Consider the following 24,038-nt stretch of genomic DNA (forward strand, 5'->3'; position numbering starts at 1 on the left):
CACAACCTCACTTAGTCTGCCTGATTGTCCCACAAGGTGGGTGACAATTATCCTAATATTATACCCGCAGAAGCTGTGCTACAGGGAGATGAAGTGACCTGCCTAAGGTGACATAGCTAAGTAGCAGCAGAGGCAGGATTTGAGCTGAGGACAGGGCACCCATCTCCCCCGGCCTCTCCAACCCAGAGTGTGGGCCCCTGCCCTCCAGTCCCGTGGCCCCGGAAGCACATTCTCAAGCTCGGGGAGGGCCCTCATTCTGCTCTGTGAGGCCTGTCTCGACTTGTCACGGGGTGGGGAGGCCACCATCCTGGTAGAAGCCTATCAGGTCACGGTGACAGTCCTGGCTCCCCAGGGACTGGCTCCCAGCCACAGCCCTGGGGGGTGGTTAGCACTCTACCCGCACTGACCTGGAGTCACGGAGTCAGCCAATCAGGGAGCCCCTCAAAGTCCACAGGGGTGCTTGGGACCGAAAGGGTTGCAGGAGTGGATGAGAGGTGGCCCCGGTTCTGGGCAGACCCTGACTGAGAAATAAAGAAGACTGATCATGTCTGTGGTCACCTGGGCCCCAGGGAGAGGCCCAGGCCTTTCACGTCCAAGCCAGATCCACTTCCTGGGTTCACCAGCTTCCCCTGCTGCTTCCCTCAGCACCCCCTTCCCAGCTGAGAAGTACAGTCTCCACAGTTGCCTCCAAATGACTTCACAAATGCTTTGCCCTTAAGGCTTTATGCTGCCCCTTCTGGGGACAAACAGGGACCATGGTCACAGGCAGGGCTCAGGCTGACCAGAGCCTGATACTTCCGCCCCCCCACCGTCAGCGCCCGTGGTGTGGGTCACAGGAAGACCCCGTAGACTTGAGTTTGACACTCAGAAGATCACTGTGGGCAAGGAGGACCAGGCCAGAGGCAGCGGCCTGGAGGCAAGGAGCCATGGTTTCCGAGTCCCTTCCCCTTAATTGAACAAACCCACCTCAAGGCCTTTCGCCCTATTAGGATCGTCCTGCTGTGTTTCCTTGTTGTTGCCTCAGAACTGGGATAGGAATGGGGATAGAACTGGAACTGGGAGCCAGGATTGGGATGAAGATGGGCTGGGAGCTGGAGGCTTGAAAGCAGGAGATGTTACCGGAAGGACTTGCCTGCCCGCTCCCCTCCAGCTCGGAGCCTCTGGAGGGAGGAGGGACTGGGGAGCTGGTTTTGGCTTTCTGGCCTTTCCGCCGTGACTCACAGAACTTCTCGTTTCTAGAGAAGGGAAAGCGGACCTCGACTTTCTCAGGGTCCCTGAGAAAGGAGGGGGAACACAGGCTCCCGGAGTGCTTACTGCCTGCCAGGCCCAATCAAGTGCCAGCAAACACTGGGCACTTGAGCCTCACCATGAACTTGGGGCAGGATCATCATCCCACAGTCAAGGACCCTGTAGCTCAGAGAGGTGAAGGGCCCTGCCTGAGGTCCCACAGCCATGAGTGGCAAGTTGGGATTTGGGACTGGGCTAAGTGGCTGGTGGCATTTTTTCACCAGACCATCTTTAAGAAGGCAATGCTTATCCCAGGGAAGGAGACACTTACAGGGACTTCTGGCACCAGAACAGTGAGGCAGCAATGGGACTTTTCTAGACTGAACCGGAGGAGACTCATTGCAGGGGCAGACCCTGCCCTGGCCAAGTGTCTTCCCAGCTGCACTCTATTTGCCCTTCCTGCTGCTAGGGCTCCAGTCTCGTGGCTGACCACAGACCGATGTCAGCCCCAGGTTGCCCCGATCTGTGGGTTTTGGCTTGGGGTGAGGCTGACTTCCTGCCTGTCTGGGTCCCCTGCGCCGTTCAGACTGGTTGCTTACCTGGGCCTGACATGCCCTCCCTCACACCCTCCCCCAGGCCTGAGCAGTACCTTAGGGGCACCCCCAGCCCTGTCAAGGCCTCTCTCCCTCAGCCAGTGTTTCTCTGACTCTGGGGAGGGAGACAAAAGCTGGCTTCCTGTGACGCTCACCTCCTGCCCCACAGCCTGGGTGCCGCTGCCACCTGCCTCCCACCTCCGTAGCACTGCTGCTCCGCCTCACACCCCACATCTTGTAATTCTCCCCGGAACCTGGCGGCTGTTACTGTGACTGTTCCTCTGTTAAAGATGTGGAGGGCTTCCCTGGTGGTGCAGAGGTTAAGAATCCGCCTGCCAATGCAGGGGACTCGGGTTCGAGCCCTGGTCCGGGAAGATCCCACATGCCTCAGAGCAACGAAGCCCGTGCGCCACAACTACTGAGCCTGCGCTCTAGAGCCCGCGAGCCACAACTACTGAGCCTGTGTGCCACAACTACCGAAGCCCGTGAGCCACAACTACTGAAGCCCACGTGCCACAACTACTGAAGCCCACGCGCCCTAGAGCCTGCGTGCTGCAACTACTGAAGCCCGCGCGCCTAGAGCCCGAGCTCCACAACAAGAGAAGCCACCGCAACGAGAAGCCCGCGCACCACAATGAAGAGTAGATCCCGCTCGCCGCAACTAGAGGAAAGCCTGCGCGCAGCAACGAAGACCCAACACAGCCAAAAAAAAAAAGATGAGGAAATTGAGCTCAGTCAGGGGACATCTTGGCCTGCCCCTCACGCCAGAGCCCCTGCGCTGTGCTGTGGCCTCACACACTCTGACAACCCCTCACATCTCTCCACTTCCTTTTGTCTCCTGCAGGAGGCCCTCTCCGACCCCACCAGCCAGAGACCATCCCACCCCCCCTCAGCTCCCTGATCTGACCCCAACCGGTTTTGCCTCCTTCCCTTGGGGACCTGGCTGTCCTCGCACACTTCCCCTGCCCATCACCCTGATATCCCAGCCAGCCAGGGGTCCCTGAATAAGCAGAGCTGGTGAGGAGGTGTGTGGGGGTGCTGAGAAGGGTCCCAGCGATTGCTGCAAGAAGCCTTGTCCTGGGAGGGGCTCCTCTGCCTCCCAGCCCCCTACTCCAATCCCAGAGGGGTTCTTCAGTTGGCTCCGCTGCCCTGTGCTGGGAATGCCACGTCAGTGAATGCCGGGGCCACCTGTGGGTGCAGGGAGACTGACAGGGGGCTTGCAGCCTGGCCCCTGGGCCTGCATGAACTTGCCCCAGCCCTGGGCCCTGAGGTCATAGAGACCTCCTCCAACCCCTTCCCAGGGGAGCCATTCAAAGGCAGACAGGCCGATGAGGTGCTAATTACTGAGCTAATTGGAGGCGAGTGAGCTACAGATGGCCTGGTTGTAGGGACTGCATGAGGGGAGGGGGCTGCCCGCAGAGGGTGAGGAAGGAGGCTCGGGTTCAGAGCGGGCTGTGTTTGCTCAGGAATTGTTGATTTACTAGCACTGGCCAGCTGTCCTGCAACATCCTGGTCTCCTCCACAGCTCAGCCCTGGTCCTGGCTTTCTTGCCACCAGAAGACTTGTGTTCTGAGGCCACACTTGTTGGAAGGGTTCACTGAGCACTGGGGGGCAGAGTGCTGTGCTCCGGGGGAGACTGGAGGAGGAGGGAGGACACCCCAGTCTGGGGTGGCAGATGTGGGGCTGGGGGCCCTTGAGGCTGCCTGTGAGAACAGCGGTGACAGCACTGAGCTGGGTCATCCTGGCAGGGTCTGGGCTCATGCCATGCCAGCCCTGGCTCTTTCTGGACCTCGGCTTGGGCTCTGTCCCTCAAGAACAGGCCTGTGTGGCCTCCCGAGGGGGCTGGAGAGCCCAGGGAGATGGATTTGTGCTCTGTGATGATGGAGGCTCACAGATGGGGGATGAGATTGACCTCCAGACAGAGGGCAGGCGAGTTAGTGTGGCCACCTTGATGCAACCAGAAAGGACTCCCCTCTTCACAGCCCACATTTCTGGCACATTCTCAGCACCCTGGAGTAAGGGGGTCTTTGGTTGCCTAGGGTCAGACCCCAGGCCTCAGCAGGGCAGTATGTGACTATCACTCACATCGGCCTAGGTGTCTCAGCCCACCCCGCATCTAGCCCCATTGGCTCCCGTGGCCCCTGACCACACTCTGCACTCTCTCTGGTCTCCAGGCCTTTGTCAAGGCTGTTCCCCCAACCAAGCCTACCCTCTCTGCTCCTTTCTGCCTAGTTAAATCCCTCCCCACTCTGAAGGCTCTGGTTCCATCTGCATCCCAGACTGCTCTGTGACCTTCTGCTTGACCTGCAGCCCCAGCTCCTCCACACCCCTCAGGGGGCCCAGGACCCCCAGACCAGGTAATCAGGAGACAAAGCTGGGAGGCTAAACACCTCCCCTAGGTGAATGCCTGCCCCCACTCTCCTTCCTCTCAGGGTGCTCTCAGAACTCAATGTGATGATGGGTATGAACAGTCATCGGTAGTAATACAGGTTTAATAGCATGATGATAATTGTTCCAATTCTCTGAGTCCCTACTTCTGAGCCAGGCATTGTGCTAGGTACTTTCCTTGAATATCTTCTCACAGCAACACTCTGGGGCTGGAGTTTCTATTATCTCCACTTGTCAATGAGGAATTGGAGGCTCAGAGAGGTCAAGCAACCCATCCAAAGTTACACAGCAACTAAGTGACAATCTGGGGACTCTCGAGTCCCTCCCCTCACAATGGGAGGGGGGTTGTTATTATTTTTTTGCCAACCTGTTTCCTTCCCCCTTTCCCCTCCCTCCCTCCCTGCCTGTTATCCTCTGCCTGGTGAGTTTGCATCATTACTAGGGCTCAGGGGTCCAATTAGGGGACCTCCCCAAAGGAGCTGACTGAGGCAATCCCTGCCCCAAGGGGGCCTCCCTGAGCCAAATTTTTTTTTTAATTTATTTATTTTATTCATTTATTTTTGGCTGCATTGGGTCTTCGTTGCGGTGCGCGGGCTTCTCATTGTGTGGTGGCTTCTCTTGTTGCGGAGCACAGGCTCTAGGCACGGGGGCTTCAGTAGTTGTGGTACGCAGGCTCAGTAGTTGTGGCTCGCGGGCTCTAGAGCACAGGCTCAGTAGTTGTGGCACATGGGCTTAGTTGCTCTGTGGCATGTGGGATCTACCCGGACCAGGGGAGCCAAAGTTTTAGTTAGCATTTTACAGGCTAAACACTGCCTAATGAGACAGGGGTTATCATCCCATTCTACAGACGAGGCAACGGAGGCTCAGACAGGCAATCAGCATGTCCAAGGTCACACAACCACTGAGAGGCAGAGCAGGATTTAGACCCAAAGCCCAAGCCCTGTAACCTGGGAAATCATTCTCCTCGTGGACCCCACCTCAGGCCACAGAGTGGTGGTCAGTAAGGCCACAGGGCTGCACCCCCAGTCCCTAAAGAGGGAAAAGTGCCCCTCTCTGCTCCCACTCAGCCTCCCCTCAACCTCCCAGAAACCTGAAGGCTCTGAGTATGGGTGTTTGTGTGGAAGACCCTGGAGACCCCTTTCGTGGGGCAGGGCTATGGGTCTAAGCTGAGAAAATGATAAGGAGTTTCTGAGGTTACAGATCTGAGGCACCACCCCCATCCCTCCCAGGCACATGAGGCCTCCTGACCATGACCTGAGCTGGCCTGACTGCAAGCCTCCCCGCTCAGCAGCAGCGGCTGTGCCAGCCCAAAGCCAGAGCCGAGCCCTTGGATGCAGTTGCCTGGTAACCAGCCCTAAGTGATGGAAACCCCAGCGGGCCACTAACGAGGGGGCAGCGCTAACCACCTGGCCCGAACCCCACTGCCCCAGCCGGCCTTAGGAAGGCTTCAATAGGCAGTCTACCCGACCTGCCCACGATAGGACAGGAGGGTACTCCGGCACTGGGGGAGGGGGCCCAGGCAGGGCCAGGAGGACCTGGGTTGGCAGCCTCCCAAGACCTTTGAACTGGGGAGCTGGGGGAAGGTAATTCCCTATGGAGGCCAAAGCCTGACCGAAGCGAGGCGGGCACTGGGCAGGAGTCAGGGTTGTGGGTACAGCTTGCCCAGGCCCAAACCACCATCCTTGTAACAGCTGGGCTGCTCTGCCCAGGGCACAGAGGCCCGGGGGAGGGGATCCCCAGAGAATGGCCCTGGATAGGGAAGGAGGGGAGGTGATTAGGGAGGCTGGCAGGAGTCCAGGCTCAGGATGGGGGGAGCAGCCTCCTGCGACACCGAGGGGAAAATGCATCAGCCTCTCCCCTTCTCTCAGGGGCTCCCCCTCGTCTTCACCTCACTCCCAGTCCCAGGCTGGGGGCCTCCGAGGAGGGGGCTGCAGGCGTGCAGGTGGAGCTCAGCTAGGTGTTTCTCCCTCCTGGGGGTGGGATGCGGAGGCAACATCGGAACAAGAAGGAAGCCAGTGTTCAGACTGGACAGGCCTTCAGGAGACCTGGGTTCCAGGCCCGCCTGCCCCAGACCCTGGGCATGTGGCTGCCCCTCTCTGGGCCTCAGTTTCCCTATGTTGACCAGCAGGCTGCCGCTGGCCTCGGGTTTGCGGTCTCGGGTCCTGAGAGGCTGAGAGGGGAAATGCAGGGGCTTCAGGGGAGATTTTGGCAGCAGAGGCTCCTCTTAGGCTCTCACCTCTGGGCCCGGGGAGGTTTTTCTGCCCTTCTTCCCTTTCAGATGTGCACAGTTCCCCTTTGCCATGAACCCTTCACTCCACAACCACGGCCTGACTTAGGCTTGTGCTGGGCGCTGGAGTCCCAGCGCTCAGGCAGACCCAGGCTAGTATGGGAGCCAGGCTTGCAACTAGGTAATGGAGATAAGTTCATGGCTAGCATGGAGATAAGTTCAGAATGCTATGAGGCCTCAGAAGAGGTGACCAGACTGAGCCTGGAGCTCTGGAAGGCTTCTTGGAGGAAGGGGCCTGAGCGGAGCCTTGAAGACCAACAGGAGTTAGCAAAGAAAGAGCTGGCCAGGCAGCCAAAGCTCAGGGAGAGCATATTCCAAAGCATGGAGGTGTGACCCGGCAAAAAACTTTGGCTCTGGTGGCTGCAGTGGCAGGCCGGTTGGGGAGGGTCAGTCAGGAGGCAGGCAGAAGCCAGAGTGGGAAATTGGATCCTGAGGGAACTGGGGAGCCATGGGAGACTCCAAGCTGGGGGCAGGGAGAGTGACAGGGTCAGATGTGGGCATTAGAAAAACCTCTCTGGAGTCAGCACCTAGCCAGACCCCCTACCCCACCCCACCCGCCAGTGGCTGGGTTCTGGCACAGCCAGAATGCGGGACCCTCCCCTGACTCAAGGCCCAGTACCCTATCCCTCAGGCCTCTCTCAGTCCACAGCAGCCCCATCCCCACACAAGCAAACATCACACTGGAGTGTCATGGTCTATTTTATATCCACCTCTCTCACTGGCCAGGGAAACAGTACCAGGGTCCCACTCACTGCCAGCATAAAGCCTGTGGGTCCTCAGTAGTTGGTGGAAGGAAGGAAGGGAAGGACAGTCAATCCACTCTGGCTGTTAATTAATCAGAAAGTCCTCCCTCTCCTGCAGTAAGGTCCCCAAATTATTGTGTGCGGGCTTTTTTTCTAGCCAGAAGGCAGGCATGGTCTTCAGAGTGGCCTAGTGAAAAGTCTTCTCCCTTTCTTGGTCTTTGGGATCCCCCTCTGAGAGACTGATTTCCTCTGGAGGTGGGGTCGGGCTCCTCCAGAGTTGGGGAGGTCCCCACTCCCTGCTCACTCAGGAAGAGTAGCAGTTTCCCCCTGCCCCTAACCTGGCCCTCCCTGCAGAAGGAAACCCTGGTTTTCCAGCACAGCTTTGGGAAGTGGCTCACCACATGCTGATCAGATCCTATGAACCTGCCCCACCCCAGGTCCTATCCAGTTCAGACCCCCTGATATGCCCTGAGCCCAGGCTGACAGCCCCTGGTACAGGGGACCGCTCAGGGTATGCATGCTTGAGTGGCAGAGGCTTCCCGACCACCAGCTGTGCCTGAGCCTTCTCTCAGAAGGGTTTGGGGTCACATGGTCCTGGGCGTGGGGGAGAGTCCCAGCGCCTCCATTTCTTGGCTATGTGGGCAAGCCGCTTCCCCCTCTAGAGCTACCACTGGTTGAGGACTTACTATAAAAAACAAGCTGTGAACTCCTTGGATCTGCATGAGCCCTGTGACATTTTCTAATCATGCCCATTTCACTGATGAGCAAACTGGGAGGTTAAGGGGTTTGCCTAAGGTGACTCAGCTCAGTAGGTCACACCTCAGTTCACTTGTTTTTCACACCCCTGCCTCATATGTTTGTTGTAAGAATTAAATGAGATCATGTCTGTCAAGCAATGGACGGCAGGGCCACGTTCAAGGCGGAGCTCCTTACCTTCTTGCCTTGCCCACCTACCAGCACTGAGATGTTCCTCTGCTGAGCAGGAGGAGGGAAGGGATGAGGAAATAGAGAGGACAGAGAGGGCCATAACAGCAATCTGGGGGCCTCCCTGAAGGAGGCAATGTCTATAGCCGGGTCTGAAAGGATTGGGGAGAGCATTGCTGTGTGTCTTGGGAAAAGGCACCACACTTCTCTGTTTCTCTGCCTGTAGGGTGGCTACCAGCACCACATCTCCCTCCCCTGGGGTGAGAAGGAGCTCCTCTGAGGAAGGAAATTTGTAAATAGCAGGGGTGGCCTCATTAGAGAGAATGGCATTGTTATTAATAGCCATGTGTAGGTAACAAGCAGAGGTTCAGGAAGCTGACCTTTTACCTCGCCTTCCCAGGGAGCCAGGAGGAGTAATCAGTGTCTGGTGCGGGGTGGAGGGGGAGAATCTGCCTGTGGAGCCTGTGGAGCCCTGGTGTGTGTGTTGGAGGGGGGGGGGTGGTGAGTGTGAAACCTCCTTTCCAGGCTTCTCTACGCCACTGTTCTTTGTTAACACCAGCCAGGAAGCCCATATAAGGGCAGACTATTCCCTTCTCTGTTTTTGCTCACACTGTTCCTTCCAGCCACAATACCATTCCTTCTCTCCAAGACCACAGCCTAATAAACACACGGTGCGGGGGGGGGGGGGGGGGGGAGAGGGTTCCCAAGGCAGCCACCTTGTACTGATTACCTTCTTTTATCCAACAAAGGCTTGATAGGCACCTCTCCCCACAGGCTCTGCACATGACCTTGGGATAGAGAAGAAGAGGGCAAGGTCACGCCTTCAGGAGCTCATAGTCAGCTGATACTCTACAAACTTGTTATAGTTTACAAGCAATTTCCCACACTGATTTTGTTCATTCAACACTCACCGCAGTCTGTGAGGCAGGTTTCATGGTTCCTGTTTTGCCGGTAAGGAAACTGAGGCTCAGAAAGTTACAAAGTGGCTCCCAGGTCCCCTGCCCTGTGATATCTCTTTTGTAGTCCAAGGTGTCTAAGTGATGCCTAAAAGGAATGGAGAAGACAATGATTAAGTGAAGATACTTTGTGAAGTGGTCTCTGAATTAAGACAAGACTCAATGGGACCACAGAATCTTTTTTTTTAAAAAAAATTTATTTATTTATTTATTTATTTATTTGACTGCCTTGGGTCTTCATTGCTGTGCACGGCTTTCTCTAGTTGCAGCGAGTGGGGGCTACTCTTCATTGCAGTGCATGGGCATCTCCTTGCAGTGGCTTCTCTTGTTGCAGAGCACAGGCTCTAGGCATGCAGTCTTCAGGAGTTGTGGCACGTGGGCTCGGTAGTCGTGGCTCGCGGGCTCTACAGCACAGGCTCAGTAGTTGTGGCACATGGGCTTAGTTGCTCCGCGACATGTGGGATCTTCTGGGCCCAGGGCTCGAACCCGTGTCCCCTGCATTGGCAGGCGGATTCTTAACCACTGTGCCACCAAGGAAGTCCTGGGCTGAAGATTCTTAATTGGCCCCCTTGGGGTCTCGCCAGGCTCATCCTGGCCTGGGTGGGCTCCGCTCAGGCTCAGAGAGATTGAAGGGAACACCCAGCCCGCTGAGCATACAACCCGAGAGTTCTGAGACTAGACCCTAAGAGCTGAGAACACTGCCCTCCACCCAGCCCCTAATTACAGGGCAGAGGCGGGGGAATGGGTGTCGTGGAGGGGAGGCCAGGTTGGTGAAGAGCAAGAGTGGGGAAGAACAGCCTGTGAGCTGAGGCTTGGCCATGACTCCTAGTTGTCAGCACACAGATGCACTTTCCTGATCTCAGCCTGCTGTGTGACTTTGGGAAAGCCCCAACCTTCTCTGAGTCTCTGCTTGCCAGCTCTCTCCGAACTCTATTTCTAAGGACCCTCCAGCTCTCAGTTAAGTGACACCCTCTCTGCTGCCCCCGGGTGGCCTTCACTTCCTCTTCCTCCCTGCAGTGCCCAGCCCCTGCTGCTCAGCTCCAGCTGCTCTAGCTGCTTCCTTACTCTTGGAACCTGTGGCCTTACGTTTGCTCTACCCTTTGACTCGGGCAGGCCTGACCTTTGGGATCTGAGCAAGTGGCCTGGGTGGTTTTGCCCCATGAACTTGCTCTGACCTTTGGCATGTTCACCTGTTCCCTCCCTCCACTGCACACACCTGTCCCCAGTCCTTGGGCAGCCCAGGAAATGTGAGGGACCAGGTTTTTCAGAGAAGGTAGCAGCACCAAGGGGCTTCTCATCCAACATCAGATGGCCCAGAGAGGGCAAATAGAGAAAGCCCTTCCACCACTCCAGCCCCTCTCTTGGTAACAGACCATTCCTGGCTGGGGATACTCCACCCCATCTCACCTCCCAGGCTACACGTGCTCAGGCTTGTCTTACTGAGGGAGATTTGTCCTAAAGGTTCAGAGGCCACTTAACAAACCTCCCAGCATCCTCATTCCTGGCTCACTCCAGAGATGGGGAAATCACCCCTTCCTCAGACAGGTATGGTGCCCTAACAGGAGTTGAGATACATTTGTTTGGAATTTGCCCTCACTGGCTGCACCGAGATGAGGGGACAGACTAAGGAGCCCTTCTCCAGCCTCCTAATGCAACTGTACTAGCCCAAGAGAGCCAGATATTTTATTTTATTTATTTTTTTGAGAGCCAGATATTTTAATACAAACTCTTCTAAGCCTTACGACACAACCGCTATGATATAATCCCAGTTTTACTAAAATAAGGAAACTAAAGCTCATGAGGTCAAGTGGCGGGCGCAAGGCCGCATAGCTAGAAAGTGACAATGAATGAGTGATCTAACGGAGTGACTGAATGAAGGCGTGGGATGGGCGCGCCAGGCGATGGTTCTCAGAGTGCGGTGGGTACAGACTGTGCACAGCGCCCGCGGCCCGGTCCCCAGAGGGCTGGCAGAGGCAGGCCCTTCGCACCCCGGGGCTCAGGGGAGCGCAAGCTCCCAGAGGCGCGGCCGGGCTCTGCCCCAACCGCGCGGGCCGCCCCGCCCCCGCTCCGCCCCCAGCCCGCCCCGCCTGGGACCGCAGACGGCGCCCGGCGGCGGCGCGAAAGGCAGCGAGGAGGGTGGCTCCGGGCTCGGTGCTCACCGCGACTTCCCGTGCAGGGCCCGGCCGGACAAGGACCCGCGGCCTCGGCGGCGCTGGAGGATGCGGCCGCGGCCCCGGGCAGCAGCAGCGGGAACCCCGGTGCCCTGCAGGTAGGAGCTCGCCCACTCGGCGGACGCGAAAACTTGGGCCGAGTTTGCGGGCGGCGCGTGGGGAAGGGGCGGGTGGCGCTGCCCCAGGGCGCCCCTGCCGGCCGGCCCGGGGATGGAGCGCGCTGGGCCTGGGCTGAGGTGGCGTGGCTCCTGGCTGCCGCGGACCCCCGGCTGGCGGGCTGCGGGGCAAGGGTCTCGCCGCTGCCCCAACTTTCCCCGGACTTCGAGGCCCCCGGGGCCTGGTAGCTCTCTGGAGCCCCGGCGGGGCCCCGGCGCCCGATCCGGCGTGGGGCTGGCGAAGAGGAGCTCAGGCCGAGCCCTCGGGCCTCCCGCTGGGCCCGGCTCACGTGGACTGCCCGGGCGGAGATGAGGGGGTGGCGGGGGTTGGCCTGGGGGGCGTCTGGCACTGAGGCGCCGCGGGGCCCTGGACGCGCCCTACTGGGACGGGACGGCCCTGCGGTTTCCTCGCTACGGCTTGACTCACCCTCTGGCCGCAGCCCAGGCTGGCGGGATCGCCCCGAGGCGGTGGCTGTCCGGACTCTGCTGCCGGGCCGCCCCCTGCCCCCGCCCTCCGCCAGTCTTTGGGTGTCGGTCCGTGGGGCTGGGTGCGCGGGGGCCCGAACGAGGGGAGAACGCAGTTCTGGAGGGGCGTGGGTGCAGATATGGGCCAGGCACGTACTTGCAGGCACGGGTTTGCATGGGTGGCGGCGGCCTGTGTATCGGCCTGCTGGGGTGCACGTGCGCCCCAGCGCCTCAGGGCAGGGCATGGGGACACCCGGAAGCCGCCGGGGTCGGGTGTGGCGGCAGCCCCAAAGCTAGGCCGGCTGAGGGCCCCAGGCACCGGAGTTATGGGCCAGGCAGGTAGGGGAAAGGGGGTGGAGCGGATCCCGCGACCCTTCCCCCACCACGAGAGCCTGGGCTGCCCCTAGATGCGGTTGTAGCGTGGGCAGGGCCCAGAGCCTCAGCTGGGGGAGGTGTGAGAACACGGGAAGGGGAGCCGATTCAGCCCTCTAAGAGAGTCCAAGCGCTGGCCACAGCTGGGCAGGATCGCTCTCTTCTTCCTGGTCTTGCCCAGCGTCCATCCGGAGACCCCTTAGGCGTTGGAAGAGGGAATTGAGCCACGGAGCTGTTTGCTCCCCCTGCTGCTTAGGGCAGGGATGGCACAGCGGTGGTGGGCTCTTCTCCTGGGCGCTGCTTGAGGTTGGTCCTCCCAGCCCAGCCGCAGCCTCAGCCAGCAAGCAGCTCGGTGGCCCAGAGGGTGATGTGACCCTGCCCCCTGGGGTCCCGCCCTTCTCCGAACAATTGCTTGCCTCTTGCTGCGTGTGTGTGAGGGAAGGAGGCACCTACATTTTGGCTACCGTTTAGAGTGGAGAGGGGCCTCGCTTGAGGGAGTGTGTAAAACACTGGGCTCTCCCCATCTCCTAAGAGCCGGAGGTAATGTTACCCCCATACCCTTCATAGTCCTCTGCTGCCTCCCTGGAGCCCCCATCTCTCCCCCAAAGACTCTTGTGGGTCCCAAGTGGCCTCACCTTTATTGGGCTAAGTCCGGGGGGGGGGTGTCTCAGGAAGTCTCCAGGGTCAAGGGCACGCAATGGGCAGAGCCTAGGAGAGAAGGGCTCTTGGGGCCGGGGGTGGGTATGGAGAAGGCCCCAAGGAGTGTGTGGGGAAGGTGAGACTAGAGCCAGCACTTATTAACCCAGAGCTCCCCAGGGACAGGGAGGCTCAGCACTCCCCAAACCATACAACCCCTTCCTGCAAAGTTGCTGTGCAGCAGGGTGGGGGCTTTCCGCCTGGGGTGCAGGGCCCTGTCATAGGGCACGGCTATCGGTATTGTTGCTCTGGTGCTCCTTCCTGTCTTCTCGGAGCATCCACTTCTCCAGGCTGGCCTGAGGTGTTGGATTCTGGCCCGGAGATGAGACAGCTTTCTTTCTGAGTCTTGTCTGGCTTCCTTGGTGCACTTAGGCTGGGATGAGAGTAGGCACTGGCCCCCATATTACCCTTGGCTTTTTCTGTCCCCAAAATGTGCTGGTCTAACTCTGAGCGTGTGGGTGTCGTTGGCCACCAGCCGGAAGGGAGAAGACTGAGAGAGGGGGGCTGGTCTTGGCTTGGTGATAGAAACTTGTGACACCTGTCCCATGGCCTAATGATAGCAAGATTGAGCTGATTCATCCTTTCTAAGCCACCTGAGGGTTTCAGGGAACAGGGCACTGGGGGAGGTAGAAGCAGGTCAGTGTGGTCCTAGTAGACTGGCCTCAGATGACCCCCTCCTGGGCCATTGGGTGCCTGCTGCCTTGAGGAAAGCCACAGTTGACCTCTCTGAGCCTAGGTCCCAATCCTTGCTTGGCCTTTCTTGAGGACCTTAGTCTTTCTCTGGTACTCAGTTTTTCCATCAATACAATGGGAGTCGTTGCCAACTAGCACTTTGTGACCCCTGGAAGCTCCTTCCCTGCATATTCACATCCTCTCGCCTCCCCACCTGCTCCATGGTCCTGTGCTGCCCCCACGTTCTTGGAATAGCTGCAGTTTAGGGGCTGGGATGGGCACAGGTTCTCCTCCCCTACACTTTTGGGAGCTTCCTGTTGGCGCCACAGCACCATCTGCTGGACAGCCTTTGCTCTCCTCCTGGGGGTGGGTCTGGGGTGGGTCTAGGGTGCGGGGTGGGGCTTATACAAAGGGTTGCGCTGGGGCACTGCCCTCTAAAACCAAGCCCAGTATCTGTCCTCCTGGGCCTAGGGACCTGGGTTCCAGGCCTGGCTCTGCTATTTTCCATGAGACTGGCAGGTCAGAAAGTGAGATCTAGAGTATCACAGGAAATCTGAATTTGTAGACAGTGCCTGATTCCACATCTTGGCTGCTGTAGGCATCTAGAGATCACTATGGCATCTTGGAATAAGAGCTTGTAGTGAGAGGTAGGAAGCCTGCCTCTCCTCCCATCTCTTTCATCAGTGACTTTGGGATGAATGGGTCTCCTCATCTGTAAATGGGTGGAGGTGTGGGCAGGAGGAGTAGCCAAGTGAAGCGATCCTCAGACTGTGTTCTACAAAGTCTGAAATTGTGGAAGGGGTCTTGGGAGTCATGTGGAGGAAAGCTGAACAGAAGGGGCTCCTGGAGTGGGAGCGGGGGTATGTTAGGGCTGCTGTACAAGAATTCATTAAACAAAGGATTCTGCAGCTTACAAAATAAAGTTGGCTCATGCCTTCATTCATTCATCCATACGGTCTTTATTGAGCATCTACTAAGTGCCAAGTTCTTGGGCATGGCAATGAGCCAGTAGGAGCAACAGCCTTCTGTTGCTTGCCTGTAACCTGTTTTTCTGACAGCCCCTGCCTCTCCCTCTCTCTCCCAGGTCAGCAGTTGAGTAGCTGGGGCCCTGGAGGGCTTGAAGCCTTCACAGTGATGGCGGAGAAGCGGCCACTGGGGACCCTGGGGCCTGTGATGTATGGCAAGCTGCCCCGCCTAGAGGCAGACTCTGGGCCCGGGCACAGCCTGCCCCCCTCTGCTGGTAACCAGGACCCCTGCAGCTACAAGGGTGCCTACTTCTCCTGCCCCATGGGGGGTCCTCCGAAGACAGGGTCTGAGCGGTTGGCATCCTGGACCCCATACCCACCCTTGTACCCCACCAGCATGGCAGGACCCCCACTTCGGGCAGACAACCTTCTGACCAGCTGCCTGCTCTACCGCCCACCCACAGAAAGCTCTGAGAAAGTACAGGACTCTGGCCCCGTTGAGCTCCTGCCCTTCGGTCCCCAGGCTCACTCCTACCCAGGCCCACCACTGGCGGCACCCAAACCTGTCTACCGCAACCCTCTGTGTTATGGGCTCTCAACCTGCCTGGGGGAAGGGGCAGCAAAGAGGCCTCTGGATGTTGATTGGACGCTGGTGACTGGATCCCTGTTACCCCCCGCCGACCCATCTTGTTCTCTGCCCCCAGCTCCTGGCAAGGGCCAGTCCCTGGATGGCACCTTCTTGCGTGGGGTGCCAGCTGGGACATCTGGCAAAGACTCCTCGGTGAGCTTCTCCCCGTGCCAGGCATTCTTGGAGAAGTATCGGACCATCCACAGCACGGGCTTCCTGGCCTCCAAGTATGCAGGTCCTTACTCTGGGGACCCCAAGCAGGCATTGTCCGAGGGACCCCCCAGTCCTTGGACCCAGCTGGCCCAACCTCTGGGACCAGCCTGCCAGGATGCAGTGCCCACCCACTATCCGCTGCCCCATCCCGCACAGGCCTTCCCTTGCCCTCCAGCCTGTCGCCACCCAGAGAAGCAGGGCAGCTATGGCTCAATGCTTCCACCGCAGCCTCTGGGAGCCCACAAGGGGGCCGGGTACGCAGCTGGTGGGCTAAGCAGCCCCTACCTGCGGCAGCAGGCAGCTCAGACACCCTATATGCCCCCAGTGGGGTTGGATACTTATTCCTACCCCTCTGCCCCCCTCCCAGCACCCTCGCCAGGCCTCAAGCTGGAGCCACCTCTTGCCCCACGCTGCCCGGTGGACTTTGCCCCCCAGACGCTGGGCTTTCCTTACGCCCGGGATGACCTCTCTCTCCATGGAGCATCCCCAGGGCTCGGAGGGACGCCACCTTCCCAGAACGGTGTGCAGGCTGTGCCACAGCCCGGTGCCTTCCAGCGGGCGGGCCAGCCTCTGCCTGCCAGCCAGCCATGCTTAGAGCCTGCAAGGCCTGCAGAGAAGCCAGTGCAGGAAGCCGAGGAGAAGATGTGGCTGCCCAGCTGCAGGCGAGAGCAGCGCCAGCCCCAGCGCGATGAGCACCCTGGGGCACCCATCATCATTGGAGATAGTCCGGTTCCACGCACCCCACCGGCACTCCCGCCCTGTGCCCAGGAGCGCCAGTCTCTTCTGCAGAACAGTGGCACACTGCCACCCAGCTCCCCACCCATGCCTATTATCGACAACGTCTTCAGCCTGGCCCCGTACCGTGACTACCTGGACGTGCAGGCACCTGAGGCCACAGATGAGCCAGACCCGGCCCCAGCCCCCGATGAGAGCCACGACAAAGACTGCAGGGGATCTCTGCCTGGCCGGGACGCCCCCTCGAGTGTGCACGCCTCACTTAAGGAGGAGGTGGCACTGGACTTGAGTGTGAAGAAGACCGCGGCAGAGGCCCCCCCTACCAAGGTCCCTCATCCCGCAGGGCATGCCAAGCCCACCGCAGCTGTGGATGTGCCAGGCGTGGGAAACACAGTCTCCGACATGCCAGGTGTGGGGGACACGGTCTCAGATCGACAAGTCCTGAAAAAGGTAGTCACAGAGGCACCAGACCTGCCTGGGGTGCCAGTGACCGCAGAGGCCACCCCAAGGACCAACTTCCACAGCTCTGTGGCCTTCATGTTCCGAAAATTCAAGATCCTCCGGCCAGCACCCTTGCCTGCAACTGTGGTTCCAGCCGTGGTCCCAGCTGTGCCCACCTCAGCCCCTGCCCAGCCTGCACCCACCCCCACACCTGTGCCCGCTGGACTACAGATTCTCACCCAGCCCTTGCCCGTGGCCTGCTTCAACCTGGCGCTGCCCAGCCCTCCAGCTGTAGCCATGACCTCCCCCGCCTCGGCCCCTGCTCCGGCTCCATCGCCTGCACCAGCTCCGGCTCCGGCTCTGGTTCCGGCTCCGGCTCCAGTTGCAGGCCCCGCTCCAGCTTCTACTCCCGCCACAGCAGACTCCCCAGAGCAACACTTTGCAGGACTGCACGCGTCCCTGTGTGACGCCATCTCAGGCTCAGTGGCCCACTCCCCGCCGGAAAAGCTGCGCGAGTGGCTTGAGACGTCTGGGCCTTGGGGCCGGGCGGCGTGGCAGGACTGCCAGGGTGTGCAGGGCCTGCTGGGCAAGCTGCTGTCCCAGCTGCAGAGCTTCGTGTGCACGCAGCAGTGCCCCTTCCCCCACGTGGTGCGGGCCGGGGCCATCTTCGTGCCCATCCACCTGGTGAAGGAGCGGCTCTTCCCACGGCTGCCACCCGCTTCCGTGGACCACGTGCTGCAGGAGCATCGCGTGGAGCTGAGGCCCACCACGCTGTCGGAGGAGCGGGCCCTGCGGGAGCGCGCCCTGCACGGCTGCACGTCGCGCATGCTGAAGCTGCTGGCGCTGCGCCAGCTGCCCGACATCTACCCTGACCTGCTGGGCCTGCAATGGCGAGACTGTGTACGCCGCCAGCTGGGTGAGCATGGGGCAGCCCCAGTAGCCACCGGAGCTGTGTGAGCGAGTGACAGGTGTGTGGGCTGTGTGAGTGGTCACAGCCAGGGTCTGAGGGATTCCCGGGCTTCTGGAAAGAGCTCGTGCCTGGGGAGGGGGCTGGCCTTCCAGGGTAGGCTCTGTGGACGCCCCCCATCCCTCTTCACCCCCAGCATCAATGAGCGCCTGCACAGCCTCCTTTGTAAGTCTCTGAACGTGCCAACTGCTCTGTCCCCAGGAAAACTTGGCCTTCCCTGGCGCAGCACCCTCCCAGGTTCCCCCCTCATCCTCCGTTGTGCCTGTCTGAGGTCATTTCCCCCTGTGTCTGTCCCGCCCCGCCTCCCCTCTTCTGAGCTCCAGCCCCAGATACCTGACTGCATGCTGGGCTTCTGCACCTGGGGTCTCTTCAACCCTTCACTCCTCCCAAACCACACTCCTGACCTTTGCCCTGAGCTCACTTCCCACCCCAGTCTTTCCTGTCTCAGCAGCACTGCACTCATCCAGCACCTCATACCCCAAACCTGGGAGGGGTCCCACCCTCCCTCCCTGAACACTTTTAAATGTGTGAAATTCCCCAGTCCTCCCAGATATTTACACACACAGAAATTGCCTGTAAGTCGGAGCGTCATTTTGTGGTTTGCTTTTCCCTACCAAATAATCTGCGCACGGTGTTCTCCAATGTGCTGTTTTTGTGTCCGAGAGCATCTTCTGCATCGGTTCAAGTAGCTGGACCTTGCTCTCGGGAGTGGCTGTAGTGCCTCACGGCGTGTACCATCAGGATCACACTTCTTCAGCCGCGGCTTTGGTGATGGTGTCAAGTGGTGTCTGTCGTTGCCTGTCCTACTTCAGGACATCTGGCACTGAGGCCAGAGGCCCGCTCTGTAGTCCCCCTGCCTTACGTCCGCCAGGCCTCTGATTGTGTCTCCACAGAAACTCTTTCTTGTCCCCTCCCCATCCTGGCAGCCTTGCCCTGGGCATTTACCTGGTCCAGACTCCATATCGGGGTGGAGAGGGGGGCCTGAGGCAGCGAGGTGCTGATGTGGAGTTTGGGGTGTGGGTGATGAGCATTACTGAGCACTTACAAAGTTGGGGCATTTGCCCTAATGGGGTGCAAAGAAAATGCAAGTACAAGAATTCTATTCCTGGGTGAGAAAGAGTGAAAGTGGGTGTCATGCCTCACTCACAAGCTCCCCAGCCAGTCTTGTCTCTATACATTTGGGCTCTCTGGGGCCCAGAGAGGGACAGGTCCGCTGGACAGTGGGTCCCAGGCACGTCACAGACCCCTCCTGCTCTGACCAAGTCTATGAGAGTCTGGGGCCCAGCTTCCTACCACTGGCTGCATTTTGGTGCCCCCGTCCCCATTCCCTCCCGTATCCTTATGGGGCCACTCCTCAGTGGTGTCCTTAGACAGTGCTCCCCTGACAGCCTCCCTTCCAAGTAGGTGTGCTCTTGGTCAGGAGCCCCCTCCCATTCCCTCCGCCCCTTCCTCCACTCCCTCCCTCCGGGCACTGCTCTCAGGGCAGTCCCTGCCTGGCTCTTGTTCCGGTTCTGGGGGTGATGTGGCAGAAGAATGATGGCACCCTTATACGTGGCAGGGTCCTCTCTCTCTGTGCCTCAGTTTCCCCACCTGTTCAGTGAGCCTTTGGATCAGACCAATGGTTTCTGGCCTGTTGAGCCCCTTTCCTCTTGTCCTTGCACCCAAAGGGTTCCTGGGGGGGGTGGTGCCCTCATTAGATAGAGTGCTGGTATCACCTGGGGAGAAGCACACCCTTTCAGCTTGACGGGCATGACAGTCTGGCCAGTGTGCACGTGCTGGGAAGGGTCATGATGTCTGTGACCCTGCCAGGGCCGCCCTGACCTGGGACAGTAGAGCCACTGGTCTAGATGGCTTTGGAGGCCTGGAGATGGGACTTGAGGGTGTTGGGGGTCTGCAGCCTGACGGTATGTTCATTTTCCAGGTGACTTTGACACTGAGGCTGGATCTGTGCCCTCCTCAGAGCCCACCGTGGCCAGAGAGGAGCCAGAGAGCCTAGACCTGGCTTGGAAGTTGTCTGCCCCCAAAGCCAAAAAGCCGGGGAGGAAGCCACCAGCCCCTGGCCTGGAGAAAGCAGAGGCGACTGCTGGAGGAGGGTCCCGAGGTGCCTCACCCACCCCTGCTGCTGGTGCCAGCTCGCCCGGCCCCGCGATGAGGGCGCGCTTCCGCAGCCTGCTCGAATCCGCCTGGCTCAATGGCCTGGCTCTGCCCACTTGGGGCCATAAGGCCTCAGGACCCGACCGGACCGCGCCCCGCCCGCAGCTGTTGGGCAGCCAGAGCCATCAGCTGTAGCCTTGGTCGCCTCTGCTGTTTGGAGATCTGGGGATCACTCTCTATGCCCTGCTTCTGCCGGTCCAGCTGCTGAGGGCCAGGAGTGGACATGGCCTTGGGGTTCCTCCAGCTCTTACCCTGCCCCCACCCCCCACCCCAGGCTGGGGTGAGAGACCCTGAACTTTTAACTTGAGGGCCTTTATCAGAAAGGACTACTTCCTATATTTCTTCCTTAGAGAAAACGTGTGGGCTTTGGAGCCCGACAGACTTGGGTTTGAATCCTGGCTCCTGTTCCTTGCTGTGTAAACGGGCGGGCCACTTCCTCTCTTGCGCCCTCAGTTTCCCATTTGTAAAATAGGACAACACAGCCTACCTCACAGGGTTGTTGTGCGGTGATACCTGACACACACCCATCACGGTTTGCTCTCTGCTTCCTGCCCAGGACAGGAGCCTAGGTCTCAGCCAGGGCCTGGAATAGGAGGCTGAGGCCCGCAGAACCTTCCTCTAGAAAGTCTTGATGCGTCATAGGACTTGGTCATCTTAGAGTGGTACGTTGTCCAGTGTATATGGCTCACACACTTTCTAGAATCATTTCCCAGAAAAGCCTAGGGCTACATACAGCCCCAGCATTTGGGGTTGGGCCTTAACCCCTGAGTCTGGAGCTCCATGAGGGAGCCTTCCACTCCCATCCCCTGCTACAGGGGGTGTAGGGATACAGCCTGGGGCTGGCATCCTTGTCCTGGGCCTGCTGCTTTCACCCCTGGGAGGCCCCGGCCTGTGCTGAATTGACACCAGTGACTTCCCTGAGGCGCCACCCCAACCTGGTGCACTTTCCCAGGAAAGTTGTGTGTTTGCCGGAAGCCAAGCAGCTGCAGGGACTCAGGGACTAAAAAAAGGGACAGGCTGAGTGACAGCTCAGTCCTGGGAGGTCTCCGAAGATGTCGACTAAGGACCTTGGCCCTCCCCAAGCCAGAGCCCCATCAGCCAGGCCTGCTGTGGGTTACCTTCTTGCAGAGTGCTGAACTGAGCCAGCGGCTGGCAAGCCGGGCCCTTGGCCTAGTTAAGGTCTGTAATAAGGCTGTGGGCCCTGGAGGCAGGCCATTAAACATAAAAGAATTTGGGTTGTGTTTGGACCTGGGGCCTGACTGTGTCTTGGGGGGAGGTCATAGATTTCATGTGTCATCGCTAGCCCCTCACTCAGAGGCTGCAGCTCTCCCTGCTCCCAGCCCAGAAGATGCTAGGCCGAGAAGCACGCTGTGCCCACTAGCTGCAGCCATATGGGCCCTCACCACATGCCCACGGGGCAGCCGTTTCCCTGCTCAGGCAAAGCCTCTCCCTCCTGAGACCCGTGTGGGTCCTGGTGGTTGCTGGTCTGTAGCCCACTGCCCAGTGAGAAATGCTGGTCACCAGACCCTATTGTGTGCCCCTCTGCCAGGACCAAGGATGTGCCTGCCAAGGGCTAGGTAAAACAGCTGTCCCCATCTCTCCACTGAGGGACGGCCCCTCCTACGCCTTAGCTGGGCTTCGGTTCCCTCCAGACACCCTGCCTCTGCTGGCATGTATTCCCACATAGGTTTGTTCTCAGGGCTGCTGAGGTTGCTTCCTGGCCGTGGTTTCCCACTCCATCTGGGCAGAGCCAGTCTGTGAGGGCTGGTCACACCTACCAGCATCTATCCTAATATTTGTGGGTCTTCACTGAGCTCAGCTACACTATTTGTGTAGACCCATTGCCCCCAGTACTCTATCCACACAGGCCCGAGGAGTCCCCTGGCCTGGGAAGGGGACAGGTCAGGAGATAGGTAACTCCAGCACATGTGGTGACTGCAGTGCAGAACCTGGGGGGAGGGTGCCATGGAAGCTCAGGAGGGACCTGGCCTAACCCGGGGTGTGAGGAGGTGTCCTTGGGTCCCAGAAGAGGTGCTGCCTGAAGTGGGCCTTGGAGCCAAGTAGGAAGACGTGGGTAAATGAGTGACAAGTGCTTCCTGAGTCAGGTGAACAGCACGTGCAGGGTCCCAGAGGTGTAGTATTTGGGAAATAAGTGTGGCTGGAGTGCAGGAACGAGATGGGAGGAGGCGGGGCCCGGAAACAAAGCTCAAATCCAGCCTGCTCCTAGCACGTCAACTCAGTCTGTCTTGCAACCTGAAGAGCTGGGGTGTGGTTCATGTTTACAGAAAGCTGAAGTGTTGGAGAGTTTGAATCACTCCGGGCTACTAGCGTAGGCAGGGAGAGACAGGATTGCAACGTAGGTGGGGTCACTCTGAACCCCCAGGCCCTGGGCTTCTGCAGCCTGCCAGCCTCACCCACCTGGCTACCAGGGCCTTGCTGGATTTGGCTCTGATTCTTTCCTTCTTTACTTTTTATTTTCTTTTCCTTCCTTCCTTCTTTCCTCTGCCCTCTTCCCTCCTTTCCTGCCTTCCTTGTACACCTACTGTGTCCCTGTCACGTGCCAGGCATGCATCTTGCGCACAGTTACCTGGCAGGATCTGAGGCCTCGAGATAGGACTCCGCATCCGAGTCCGCCTGGGGCCCTAGAGGACCGTAATGGTGCAGAGGCTGGGTGAGAGCAGTGCAGAGCTGGACCTGGTGGGGGGAGGCGGCTGCCTCCCTTGGGATAACTGTGTCCTGGGAGACCAGTCTAAGGGGAGAGAGCTGGCCCTGGCCTGAGGGGTCTGTTAAGGGAGGAGATATGACAGCATCCTAAGGAGCCCAGCCTAAGGTGGTGGGGACGGGAACAGAACTCTGCCCCAGGACTCTTGTCAGGGAGGCAGTGCTACCACCCCTCACAGTTTTTCACAAAGCCTGTTCCATTCTTTGCTGGGGATATTGATGGCTAGGAGCTGAGGGCAAGGAAGGGGGGATGGGGTGTGGAGCTGAGTGTGCTGGGTGCCCCCCAGCCCTCAAGGAAACTGGAGTGGGGCCCACTCTGCTTCGGTTACCTGTGGCTCTTCTGACCCCACCGTTCCCTGTAACCGGCTAAGGCTCCCAGGCAGGGCTTTTCAAACAATCACCTGGGAAATGGTTTCCCGGGCCCCACTGAGAAGGGTCTTGGGCAGAGCCCAGGAACCTGGGCTTTAATTGAAGGTGATGCTGAGTCAGGTGTTCCAGTAACACGGACTCCTACTCCCTCTAGGTTACAGATGGGGAAACTGGTACAGGAACTTGCTGATGGTCACATCAAGTCAGGGCCTGTGTCGACACCTAGAGCCAGTCCTGAGGGTTCTGGGCCAGCGGGGAGGCCAGGAACCTTTGTACCTGGCTCCGCTCCGCCCCCTGTTGGCCTGGCCCAGACCTGCCCTGGCTGGGCTTCTCTCCCCACCCAGGTGGGCTTGCTAGACATCACGTGCACCTCTTGCCCTAAGTTAATAAAAGGAGGAGGAGGGCGCTCAGGTGAGCCTCCAGCGTGAGTGAGGCCCTGCCCCCTGGCTGCCCCACCTGGCTCCCCAGCCCAGTACAAAAGGCTGAGGGGCCCAACCGGCTAGTTTTGCTGCCAGGAGTTAAGCTTGCAAGGAGGTGAGTGAGAGCGAAGCTCTGTCTCGAGCGGGTGTCGTGGGGAGGAGGAGAGCGAGGCCATGCAGGGGTTGAGGGGTACGAGGATCCCCCCCTCCCCTCGGTAACCTCCACGGCTTCCTCCCTGGCTTGTCGTCACTGAGGGGGTTGGAGTGACCGGGCTGCTCTCCCTCAGCCCCTTGCAGGGGAAATGGAGTGGGGCCCAAATCCCGCCTGACTGCGTGTGCCTCTTCTGACCCCCCAGGCCCCTCTGGAAGTGGGAGTGGTGCCTCCAGCCCTGCCTGCTGCCCCTTAGGCCCGGCCCCAGCTGAGGAAGCCTGGGGAGGGCGTGGGTGTGAGGAAGGCCGCAGGGGCGCTCGGGCCGGTGAGCGCTGGGCTCTGCTCTGGCTGTTGTCCTCTGTGCTCTCAGGACCTCTTCTCGGGCAGCTCCCCCAGCCCCCGGCCCAGGGGGTGCCGCAGACCAGTCTAATGCAGCCCTTCCAGGCCCCAGGTCAGGGGAGGTGCTGCAGAGCCCCTCCTCTCGCTCCCCTGGCTGGACTGAGGTTGGCAGGCAGATGGGGGGACTCCTTGGGTACACTGCTGCCTCCGTGGGGACCCCAACTCTGGGCGTCCTAGCTGCTGCCTACCCAGAGGCTCGTACGTCCGTTGATGGAGCCATCCACGCC

The 24,038-nt window shown here is 59.4% G+C and overlaps 1 protein-coding gene and 1 long non-coding RNA gene across 3 annotated transcripts; one reads left to right on the forward strand and one right to left on the reverse strand.

The window, feature by feature from the left end:
- Nucleotides 1-451: 451 nt before the first annotated feature.
- On the reverse strand, nt 452-9,176 carry LOC137772039 (uncharacterized). Its single transcript, XR_011075450.1, has 3 exons — nt 9,074-9,176; nt 8,893-8,950; nt 452-521 (listed from the first exon to the last, which is right to left on the reverse strand). It is a non-coding gene; the product is annotated as an uncharacterized lncRNA (long non-coding RNA).
- Nucleotides 9,177-11,231: 2,055 nt separating this feature from the next.
- Nucleotides 11,232-20,984, forward strand: C1H15orf39 (chromosome 1 C15orf39 homolog). 2 transcript variants are annotated; one of them, XM_068555895.1, is made up of 3 exons: nt 11,232-11,387; nt 14,734-17,547; nt 19,520-20,984. In XM_068555895.1, exons 2-3 carry the CDS (start codon nt 14,784-14,786, stop codon nt 19,885-19,887), a joined length of 3,132 nt encoding a protein of 1,043 aa, XP_068411996.1. In that variant the 5' UTR covers nt 11,232-11,387; nt 14,734-14,783; the 3' UTR covers nt 19,888-20,984. The 2 variants fall into 2 exon arrangements, with proteins under 2 accessions (XP_068411996.1, XP_068412000.1); XM_068555899.1 differs by having other exon boundaries at nt 14,734-17,599; nt 19,520-19,606.
- Nucleotides 20,985-24,038: the final 3,054 nt, after the last annotated feature.

This window comes from Eschrichtius robustus, chromosome 1, assembly GCF_028021215.1.
Source record: "Eschrichtius robustus isolate mEscRob2 chromosome 1, mEscRob2.pri, whole genome shotgun sequence".
NCBI classification, from domain to species: Eukaryota; Metazoa; Chordata; class Mammalia; order Artiodactyla; family Eschrichtiidae; genus Eschrichtius; species Eschrichtius robustus.